General features: G+C 41.6%; 1 protein-coding gene across 2 annotated transcripts in view; it reads right to left on the reverse strand.

Annotated features, from left to right (window-relative positions):
* Window positions 1-1287: 1287 nt before the first annotated feature.
* The window catches only part of cntn4 (contactin 4), a 163324-nt gene continuing 152598 nt past the window's right edge, over window positions 1288-12013 (reverse strand). The window contains exons 14-23 of one of the 2 annotated variants that reach the window (XM_039796925.1): window positions 11341-11458; window positions 10742-10900; window positions 9399-9548; window positions 8721-8791; window positions 6794-7028; window positions 4523-4638; window positions 3341-3527; window positions 3136-3248; window positions 2873-3041; window positions 1288-2469 (exon numbers count right to left, since the gene is read on the reverse strand). In XM_039796925.1, the coding sequence (XP_039652859.1) occupies window positions 2378-2469; window positions 2873-3041; window positions 3136-3248; window positions 3341-3527; window positions 4523-4638; window positions 6794-7028; window positions 8721-8791; window positions 9399-9548; window positions 10742-10900; window positions 11341-11458 (1410 nt within the window). In that variant the 3' untranslated portion in view covers window positions 1288-2377. Of the gene's footprint in view, window positions 2470-2872; window positions 3042-3135; window positions 3249-3340; window positions 3528-4522; window positions 4639-6793; window positions 7029-8720; window positions 8792-9398; window positions 9549-10741; window positions 10901-11340; window positions 11462-12013 lie in introns of both variants that reach the window. The other variant, XM_039796924.1, reaches the window with a different exon arrangement.

Genomic DNA, 12013 nt, shown 5'->3' on the forward strand with positions numbered 1-12013 from the left:
AAGGGTCTGGTCACTGGTGCAGCTCATTGGCCAAAGTAGAGGAGCCCAGGGGAGATGCTCTCCAAAACAGCATGGCGCTATTTCTGGTAACAAGGTCAGTAAATATCACATGGATGGCTTTAAAGCAATACTAGAGAACTTTTCCTGCTTTGGTCCCCCTACAGGTTGGAGGTGGAATTGTCCATTACATTACATTGTCCAGTTCATTCGAACTACAGATCCGCTACCCGATCTGGCAAACTTGCACCAACGTGTAGGGGGACCGAAGCGGGAAAAGTTCTCTAGTGTTACTTTAAGGACCCCATCGACTTTGACTTCTTTGTCAACTTCCCCAAGAGGACTGGCACCAAAAACATGGTATGCTAATGCATTAGCATTCAGCATGTTAAAGGACATGGTTGGCTTTTTTTGTTGCCCGTGCCATATGTACGCTGAAAGAGTTATTGGCCGCTGTAATCATTCCGTCTGTCCATGAAGCGATCCCTTCCGAGTGCACTTCTAATGTAATTTACTGTTCAGCAGAAGCTAATAAGAGGCTTCAGCATTCTTCAGTTAGCAAACTCAAGTGGGTAACTTTGTCAGGGTAGTGTAAGTATGTTTTGAATTTCCCCATTGTGGGATTGATAAAAGATTTAGAATTTTAAGTTTATTGTCAGTGTATTATCCTAGCAACAAACTTACATGGGACTACCGGAATGTATCTCTCTGATGCTCCTCAGCAAGGAAATATTTGGAAACAAACAAATAGGGGATTTTGTATATATACAGTACAGGCCAAAAGTTTGGACACACCTTCTCATTCAATGCATTTCCTTTATTTTCATGACTATTTACATTGTAGATTCTCACTGAAGGCATCAAACTATGAATGAACACATATGGAATTATGTACTTAACAAAAAAGTGTGAAATAACTGAAAACATGTCTTATATTTTAGATTCCTTAAAGTAGCCACCCTTTGCTTTTTTTGATAACTCTGCAAACCCTTGGTGTTCTCTCAATGAGCTTCATGAGGTAGTCACCTGAAATGGTTTTACCTTCACAGGTGTGCTTTGCCAGGGTTAATTAGTGGGATTTTGTCCCTTATTAATAAAAAAGCAAAGGGTGGCTACTTTGAAGAATCTAGAATATAAGACATGTTTTCAGTTATTTCACACTTTTTGTTAAGTACTATAATTCCATATGTGTTCATTAAAAAAAAAAAAAAAAAAAAAAAAAAAAAAAAGCATTTTAAAAAAAAAAAAAAAAAAAAAAGAGTAGAGAAGGTGTGTCTAACTTTCACTGTATATAAAAATATATATATATATATTTATATATATCTTTATATAAATAAAAGATCTTTGGAAGAGAGCTACTTGATTTAGCTAACTCAGACTGCTACAGCCTCCTGTTAGCCCCATCTTTTGCAGCGTAGTCGTACTGCAAAGGGCCAGTATGGACAGGAGGGATGAAAACAAAGACACATAACTCAATGTACATTTGGTATGTGAGTATTGCATTAAGACAGACTTGACATAAATCCCAATTTATCCTATACGTAATTAGTGCCAGAAGCATTATCTGATTTAGTAGGATAACCCAGAGTTAATTTTTTTTATTCTACATTCTGCAGAATCATGACATATAAAAATAAGATTAAAAAAAACAAATAAATAAAGATTGCTAACTTTTTCCAGTTTGCTATAACTGTCCCAGTATGGTAATGCTTTAGCATGTGCTGTCTAGAGACAGATGATTTTAAATGCTAATCCTCTCTTCAGTACTTGGTAAGATGACCAGTAACGACAAACGCCCATGTCGATGCAGTCCTTTGCGTTTGTGAAATATTGCAGAAACAGAAACCATAGGGATGTAGCAGATAACAGTAAATAGTTCATTCACTTGAAGAAAACAAACTACTCTGATCTACAAGTATTATCTTATTTCAGAAGATCACAAGTGCACTATCAAATCACACTGTTAACCTCCAGACTGGAACATTTGATGATGTTATTTGCCATGCACTTAATTGTTTTCGCTCCAGTAAGCCCAGACTGATTTCAAATTGATGAAAGAAAGAAAAAAAAATAATCTATAAAAGCTCAACATGTCATACAAAAAGATGCATATAAGACATTTTTCTTTTTTCTTTCTTTTTTTCTTATGAAAGCTGCTTTGGTAACAACATAGTCACGACATCGCTCAATCTCCTTTACTTAGCCTGGGTGCTGAAGGGGGCTCCTTCCCTGTCATTTCAATGGCGTATTTTTTTTTAATTTCTTCCTTCTGCCTCTAAAATCTAAATGAATGGATCTAGTTACACCAGAGTGGGCTGTGTTTGCGTTCCGCCGTAGAGCTGTCTCCACATCAGATGCAACGTCTGCTGGGAGCTGTTTGTCATAAAGATGTCCGCGCTGTGAAAGACAGTGCTATTGTACTGAGGGCTGACAGAGTGGAGACCTTGGATGCTGAGCCGACTGCGTTGGGGCCTGAAAAGGTTTAGAGAAGAACGAGGCTGTTAGTCTGTTCGCTGTGGGGATGGGGGGGAGGGGGGGGAACACATTGAGTTCTGCCATTTCATTTCTTTAATTGGCCGCCTCTTCAGCCTGCTTTAGTAATTATAAGCTGAAATGCTCGAGAGCTATTACTTGAGCAGCGGAACGAGATATTGAAAGTATTCTAAATAAATTGCTCAACTTTTCATGCAACACTTGCATTATGGCATCACGTAGAGGCCATAATTACACAAATGTCTCATGTAGCACAGTATTTTCCCCACTCTCTTTGTCCCTTTGGAGATGATGATAGCTAATCTGTTCTGGCAAGACGGCAGCAGGGGATTGAATTATTCAGCTCAGCCATGAGGGAGGCACTAACTAGCTCTCCACTGACCTGGTATCCTTGGGATGGTGATCTGCCTGCTACTGCTGCCTTCCCCTCCCTCTCCAAATGGCTTTATCTGGATAATATAATCCTCATCAGTGGGCAGGGCGAGCTCTACAGAGGTTGTGTTGGTTTCCATGACGTTAGGGTGGCTGTGTCGATTCTTCTTGTACAGCACCTGAGGACGAATGGTGCAAGTCAAGTCAAGAGTCAGGCGTATAAGCAGTAGCAACACAAACACAATTTTCTGATCAAACCAAGCAAGCGCTTACTTTGTAACCGGTGACCTCTGACTCATTCTCAAGAGCTTTGACCTGCTCCCAGTTCAATATAATCTTGGAGTTTGATGTATTCCACATCACTTTAACCGGTGGCTGACTGGGTGCTGAGAGCAGAAAAACACATTATTCACCTCAAAGAAAAGCTGAACAGTGGCAAAGAGTGGCCGGCATAGTTATAATTAGATCTGATACTTACGTGGTTTTTTGGTGGTAACGTTGACCGTGTTGCTGGGAGGCCCCGTCCCAGCAGTATTATACGCCCTCACTGAGATGTAATATGTGGTGCTGCCTTTCACCCCGTGGATAATAGCAGACGTCTGATTTCCTACAGTCTTTTGCACACTGGCCGTGTCTTCCCTTTCACTTCTACTCCAGTACCTCACCTGAAAAGCAACAGAGCAGAACCACAGACGTGAATGCAGTAAACACAACAGACACCTTAAAAGCTTTCTGTTACACCCTGTCAATGATGTGCAAACTGGCAACAAGGAGCTGTGAACTCAACCGGATGGAAGCTGTGAACTGGTCTGAAAACACGCTTCAGCAGCATGTCACCTCGTGCACCTTTTGCTCACCGTGAGCTGTGAGCATCATTTGTGCTCATCAGACGTGTCATGGTTTAAGTGGTAAAGATTGAGGTCAAATATGCAAAAGAAAAAACAAAAGGAAAACCAAGAATAACAGGAATAGCGAGAAAAACAATCCTCAAAAATCCCCTGCCATTAACTTCCGCTGATAACCGATTTTCTTTGTCACCCTGATTGTCAGGGCTGAAATAGCTGGCACGCTCGACAGCACAGATATAATTTGTCTGTCCTCACAGGGATGGTTTGCTCAGGCCTTGCTCCTCTGTTGACTTTGAGTGGTCAACAATTCATAATTCTGGCACTTTATGCAATCCGTGGATGAAAACAACGCCTTTGTTCACATTTTGGATTTCAATAATGAGCTGAATTAAAATGACAAGAACTAACTGAGCGCAAAGCTAGTGTCTAAAACTGCTTTGTTGTGTGGATTAGAAGCTAAACGGTCTATCCCTTAGAGTATTGCATCAGTACGCTAATCAGGGTGGTTACAGTACTTAGGTAAACAACAAGAGGAGCACAACTAAACCCACAGGCATGGGACTAGGCTGGACCATTATGCATGCAGCAAGCTAGTATCTCCTATGCCCAAGGTGCATGAGCCTGAAACACTCATCAATAATAGAAGAGAACAAGATTCAACAGCATTAGTTGGCATGTACACACACACACACGCGCGCGCATACGCACGCACACACACACACACACACACACACACACACACACACACACACACACACACACACACACACACACACACACACACACACTATACAGGGTATTTCATTGCTCACCTCATAGCCCAGGACTCTTTTTTTGCTGGCATTCCAGGGCAACGCTTTCCACGAAACTTCAATCTCGGATGCAGAGAGGCTCTTGGCACGGACCCTGGTGGGAGCTCGGCCAGGCTCTGGAGTTAATGTATAAAGACTGAATGATTTTAAAAGTAACACGGAGCTTTGATGACCCCTCAAAGTAGTAACGTCAAAACAGTTTCAGAGCTATTTCTTTCATCCGAACAACAGAGGGAGGGAAGTATGGGGAAGACGTCTGCAAATGCTGATAAAAGAACGCTGGCTGCAGGATCACTGCTGCCTCTGTTCATACCCTGGATGGATCTATGTCATGTACTGTACTCGTGCATTAATGGTGGATGAGCAAGTATAGCTACTCCATCACATGTTGTGTATGACATGTGATGATACTACGGTGGCCGAGATGGTTCAACACAAACGCAAAAGCCACAACACAAACGCAAAAGCCACAACACAAACGCAAAAGCTACAACACAAACGCAAAAGCCACAACACAAACGCAAAAGCCACAACACAAACGCAAAAGCTACAACACAAACGCAAAAGCTATAACACAAACGCAAAAGCTATAACACAAACGCAAAAGCCACAACACAAACGCAAAAGCTACAACACAAACGCAAAAGCTACAACACAAACGCAAAAGCCACAACACAAACGCAAAAGCTATAACACAAACGCAAAAGCCACAACACAAACGCAAAAGCCACAACACAAACGCAAAAGCTATAACACAAACGCAAAAGCCACAACACAAACGCAAAAGCCACAACACAAACGCAAAAGCTATAACACAAACGCAAAAGCCACAACACAAACGCAAAAGCTATAACACAAACGCAAAAGCTACAACACAAACGCAAAAGCTACAACACAAACGCAAAAGCCGCAACACAAACGTAAAAGACACAACACAAACGCAAAAGCTACAACACAAACGCAAAAGCCACAACAGAAATACATAAGGGACAACAAAAGTGAGTGAAAACAGAAGTCAGCGTATGAGCAGGAGGAAAGTTCTTGCATGTTTGAGAAGTAATTGAAATATGGTTCCTTTTAGGAATTAGGATTACTGTTGCTATGTGAGTGTCACAAATAAGCAATGTTGTTCAATATCTTTGTATTTTCATATGTATGTATGTACTCTCCATATAGGCTACAAAGGAAAGTGTGTGTGTGCCTATTTGTAGGGGTAAGACTAAGGACATGCAACAAAACCATAGACTTTACAAATGATAATATACAGTCTATGAACACACCCTTTTACATGGCTTTAAATACAGTGTAAACACAGGAGTCCATAGTCTGAATTCTATTTATTTACTTATTTTATTTTCCAGTAGTAAGCACGAAGCAAGGTCATTTTTAAAATTCTGGGTTTATTTCATTCAGACCAACCCATGTATGTGTGTATGTATGACATATAACGCCCCTAACACTATAATAGGCAGCATATTGAAGGTAAAACAATTAGCATTCACTTTAAACATCTGTTTACAGTAAACATAACCACACACACACACACATTTAAACAGCTTCACTAAACGTGACAAACTATAGACTTTAAACGTAGGACTCGCGGGTAAAAGACGCTGGGCGCGATTTAGATAACGTTATAGCTGTAGCTTCGTAGCCTAAATGGCAGAGTACATATGAAAATAAAAAAAGATATTGAACAATGCTGCTTATTTGTGACAATCACATTGCAACAGTAATCATAATGAGCAAGGAACCATGTTTCACTTACTTCTCAAACAAACAAGAACTTTCCTCCTCCGGCTCCGTTTGTCAACCACATCCGCTTCCAGCTTTTGCGTTTGTGTTGTGTCTTTTGCGTTTGTGTTGTGTCTTTTGCGTTTGTGTTGTAGCTTTTGCGTTGTGTTTAATTGGCGTTTGTGTTGCTGGCTTTGGCGTTTGTTGTTAACCAGCTTTGGCGTTGTGTTGTAGCGTTTGTCTTGTTTAGCGCTTTGGCGTTCGTGTTGGCGGCTTTTGCGTTGTCTTGTTATTTGCGTTTGTGTTGTGTCTCTTTACTGTGTTTGTGTTGATCTGTCGCTTGCGTTTGTGGACCTGCGTTTGTGTTGTAGCTTTTGCGTTTGTGTTGTGGCTTTTGCGTTTGTGGTGTAGCTTTTGTATTTGTGTTTTAGCTTTTGTGTTTGTGGTGTGGCTTTTGTATTTGTGTTTTAGCTTTGGTGTTTGTGGTGTGGCTTTTGTATTTGTGTTGAACCGTCTCGGCCACCGTATGATACGCACCTTCCTCAGCAGAGTAGATGGTGGTAACAGGTCCAAACGGCCCCTCCCCCTCATTGTTGTAAACACCGACCTTCACATGGAAAGGCGAGAAGGGCTGGATACTTTCATTTTTAAAGACATATCTGGATGCTTCAGCAGACGGTACGGCAGCCTGCATCCATCCCGTGGCACCATGGGGTCGAAAAGCCAAAACGTAGCCGAAACCCGGCCCATTCTGTAGCTCCTCTGGAACCGGCTGCAGAAAAAAACACAATTTTAGCACTTGAAACTGAATAATTTCAATGCAATTTTGTGCATAAGATCATTTTCTAATAAAACTCTCAATTCTTAGTTAATGAATTAACTTTGGACAAAACATTTGGAAGACTAAACACCAAGAAGAAAGACACGGCATGACATTTTTGAGACAATGGCTTTGCCTCATATAACATGCTGTACACACAAGAACTATTACTGGACACATCCATTACACAGTACAGTGCACTCAGCATGATACCATAAACTCAGCTGTTGTTGTCCAGACTGATAACACGCCTCGTACATTTATAGTTGCAGACTTGCTTCTAATGGATAAACCTACCCTCTTCTCTTGTCCACTAATAGATACATGGTCATTTAAAAACACTTAATTTCACTTAATGAATTTCTTCGAAAAAGCCCAAAAGCATAATATGAGCCCTTTAATGACTACTTTTACATGCACACCAATATTGCACTATTATTCCGAATTTGATTCAGGTCATGTAAACAGCATATTGTGTTTGGATATTCCAAATAAGGCATTTTTACGAATTTAGCCATGTGGGATATGCTGGTATTATTCGGGTTTTAGAACCATTCTTTGGACATGTATACAGCGCATTCAGAATATGCGTCTCAATCAGGGTTTTTACCGCAGTTTGCAATAGTGTACGGCTTGCGGTCAGCTCTGTGTGTTGCTATGGTTGTTGTACACAAACCAACCAGCAAACAGTTCAAGTGAGTCCGGCTGCGGTAGAGACGAATGCTCAAAAGAAAAGAAACACAGCTACTTTTAAACATTATGAAAGACTTGCATATCAACAGGTTTTTGGATACGTGCAAAAATAGAAACGGCAATCTTTTCAAGAAGGTGGTTGAAGGAATGAAAGAGGGAGGGCCATGGAAACAGCTTAGCCGGAATATTGTCTTTTTCGGAATAAGGGCAAAAATCCGGAATATTATGTGCATGTAAACGTAGTCACTCTTAGCACATGTAATTTTGTTTCTATTTTCGTCGTATGTTGTACTAACTCATTATTATTTTATAAGTTGATTGTGTTTTGCTACATGTGCAGCTAAGCTAAAGTGAACTTTCCCTCTAGTGCCACAATCAGGCCAAGATCTGAACTGTCAACGGGAAGATTTCTCATTATATAATGGCAGAATTTCAGGGGGGGTAAGCCCAACTACAGGTAACACAAATTTTGAGGGCTGAGGCAGAATTGCGGCTTTGTTAATCAAACGTTAGACTTTAATTGAACTCCTGCATATTGAAACATCAACACTGATTCTGTACAACGTTTCACAGCAGGGGGCTGATGACTTTGAGCAGCATGAATAAATATAAGCTTTTGGAGCTGGACTGATATGCAGGGGCTTTGTAGGAAACATATAAAAGAAAGTCAGAAAAAAAGAAAGAGAACGAAAGAAAGTGAATTTTCTTTTTGAAAAAAGTTAGGATTTTAAAGAAACCATTGAGCTTAATTATCTTATTGAAACCTCAAAAGCATTTTTCTCTCCCCTAAGGTGACAGCAGCAGTTATTGCCTCTCTGTTCTTAAAAATGAAATGCCATACATTAAGCCGTTGAGCTGTTATTAATGAAACAAGAGGCCCAGATCAACAGAGAATAATGACGCCTGGCTCCCTCCTCCATGGGTGAGGGGGTCCTGAGCAAGCTTGCTTACCTCCCATGTGATGACTAATTCGGAGCGACTGCCACCGCCTCCACTGACATTGGCTGGTGTGACCTTCGGAGCTGGAGGAAGAAGACAGATCAGCTTAGCCCTAATGACTTCACACAAAGCTAAAAAGGAACTTGTAATCGTTTTCCATGTTAGGACTTTCTCCACTGCAGAGAGAGGTAACTTTTTGACATATTTGAACTTCAACATCCAGAAATCCATTAAGACATCAGCAAACTTCTCACAGCTGAGTCATGTTTGCGGACGTGACTGGCCTGTGATGCTTTTTATACCAAAAAATACCAAAGGGGCAAGACAAAGACACACAAAGGATCTAACCTTGGTGAATCCAGCTCTCACTGGGTACATTATTGATTGCTACTTTTTTTAGATGACTTAAGGTTCAATTTGAATAGAATTTCAGTTTTTTTGTGGCAAAGAACTGACCACACCCAACACCAAATCTAGTACCAAAACTGTGGAACCTGTTTTGTTTTCGGGTAATATGCTTGCTAAGCGTTAAATAGGAAGATTGATACCAGTCTAACTATTCCTTTCAGAAAATGAAACAAATTAGGTAAATCACATTAGTTTTGGAAGGCAAGAACAACAAACAAACATGACATACATTTAAAAAAAAAGGCATAAGAAAAGTTTTTGGTATGCTCATGCAGTACATACAGGTCCCCTTTGTCCTTGCTTGTTTAGATGGCTTGCTGGGCTCGCCGGTCCCGATGGTGTTGCTGGCCAGGACTCGAAACTCATACTCCACCCAGGGGCTCAGGTCTATTACTGTAGCTGTCATACGGTGGCCCCCCACCACCTCAGGAACTGGCATAAAACACAGTGCCCCCTTCAGTATAACAAAAACTTTGTGTGTGTGTGTGTTCTGTGTGTGTGTGTGTGTGTGTCAGCTTAGCATCAGCAGCAGAGTGTCCTCCAGGCTGACAGACCTGGTAGGACTCCACCACAGGTACATAGGACAGGTGTAATCCCTCACAAGGACACATAATGCACACGCTGAAGGTGCTGACACACCAAGCAGACGGCAAAGAATTAGTGGCTACGAAAGGCCCACTGTGGCTTCGTCTGGCGTCTCCTCTCGTCGCCTTTGTCTTGGCCAAAAAGTTGCGCTTGAACACACATAAGACTACAGTCGATGGCCAACTAGCACGTACGTTCTGCTTGAGAGGAAATAACTTTCCAGTGATGATTCGGCTGAAAAAGCAGACGAGGGCTGACTGGGGCCGGTGTGTAGCGCCGGTGCGTGATGCACCGTAACAACTAGGGCGACGGACGCTCACGACAATCTCCTTGGTGTGTCAGCACCTTAACGAAAAAAAACCAACAATAAACTAATCACATATAAAGAAATACACTGTCTATTTCTATACACTATATATACTGACTTACTGACTGTACACTACTAACTTTCTAGTTGTACTTTAGCTCCCTAGTAATATAAAATAAAAATCACAACGATGCACAACATATAGAAAAAAAGAGAGACGATTCCACCAGAAATGACAAAAACTCAATTTCTTCTGTTGAAGGAGGAGCTCTGTCTACCGGCAAGGTCCTAATGTAGTTATGTTTCAAATATATGATCCTGATGTGGTAAATCAATGGGGCCAGTAAAACTATCTTAGATCTAAGTGTCCTTAATTCACAAAAATATCAATAGAACAAGGTATACAGTTTGACATAAATGCACATTCTACCAATCATGCGTGAATGCTGAGCCCCATTAAAAGAGGATGTGGGGGGAAATTACACCGCCGCTATCACTTAACTGCACTATCAAATTACACTCTTGGCAACAAGCTTCATCATCATGATGAGATCCACGTTTCAGGATTCCCAGGGGTCCGATAAACTGGCGGTCAATGGTCAGGCTACAATTGCGTGCCAGTTGGGGCTGGGGTAAAAATTACATCTTCAATATTCTCACAGGCGAGGCAGAATGAAGAGTGGCCCCCCTCCATGTGATTGGAGGAGACCACGGCTGGATGGAGAGAGCTTACCTGTGGTGACAGCCTGCCACCCGAGGGAAAATGGCGTCCTGGCCTGGATGGTGTATGCCGTAATTGGACTGTGATTATCGGGACCAGGCCTCCAGGACAGAGAGGCTGTGGTATCAGTGATTTCTTCTACATGGATGCTGGTAGGGGGCCCCGGGGGACCTGATAGATGGCATAGCCAGGCAGCAAAGAGGAGAGAACGACAGAGAGACAGACGGAGGAAGATGAGCGAAGGGAAGGAAATGTAAATTGAGAAGAGATGGGTTGCAGTGATTTTAGCACCTGCAGCTACTGTAGCGAAGTCAGTGAAACCTTTGGGAGCTATTGGGTATAATTAGACAGTACATTTCCTTTAAACCTTGAAGAGAGAATTTTTTTTTTAATTAGCCTCCCTTTTCGTTCTATCCTTTATGTCTTTATCAGTGAGGCACAGCCAGTCACAGTAAACAGGAATCACGAACAAACTCCTTATTTCTTCAGCAGTAGATGAATGATAAATATTCTGTTTTCAAACCTTAAACACTGCTGGTCAGTAGCCATTTTTGAATTGAACCAAGTTTGTTCTCAGTTAAAGCAAAAGCAGAATGAGCGTTGTGACTCACCTCTGACAACCAAGTCGACAGCAATGGAAATGCTGTCCACCTTCGTTTGCACGGCGCACGTGTACTTCCCCGCATGCCGCAGCTGGATATTTCGAATCATAATGTCTCCTGCCGAATGCTGCTGTCATTCAACACACCCACACCCACACACACACACACACACACACACACACACACACACACACACACACAAAGAGTTCCATAAGCAACATGGAAAGCTTCCAGCTATTGTAATTCAAGAACAATACTGACTTCTCAGCCACGTGGGAACAAAACCAGCTGAACAGAAAGCTCATTCTCATGTATGTATGTCTTGAAAAATAAATCCACAATTCCTCATGCAGCCTCTCTTTCCATATTCTAAAAAGGACACAGAAATACCTCTCTATATTGGGCACGCTCCATGCCTTTAGTTTATCGCTCTAATTGCAGAAATTTACCTGCTCAAATAGCGTGATTTTGGTATAGAGCAGTTTCAGTTAAGGAGCAGCCTAATGGCTATTCTGATAGTTAGTTCTTTAAGGGAGCCTTTTATTCCATCTCTAATTGCAATTCCCACTCCTACATTATCATTTCATCAGAGCAGAGGAGAGCAGGTTCTGTAATAAATTAAGCATGCGGAAATCTGTGGCACAATGGCAGTAAGAATTCTATGGAGGGGCTGGTAGCTTAA

This window comes from Perca fluviatilis, chromosome 4, assembly GCF_010015445.1.
Source record: "Perca fluviatilis chromosome 4, GENO_Pfluv_1.0, whole genome shotgun sequence".
Taxonomy (NCBI): domain Eukaryota; kingdom Metazoa; phylum Chordata; class Actinopteri; order Perciformes; family Percidae; genus Perca; species Perca fluviatilis.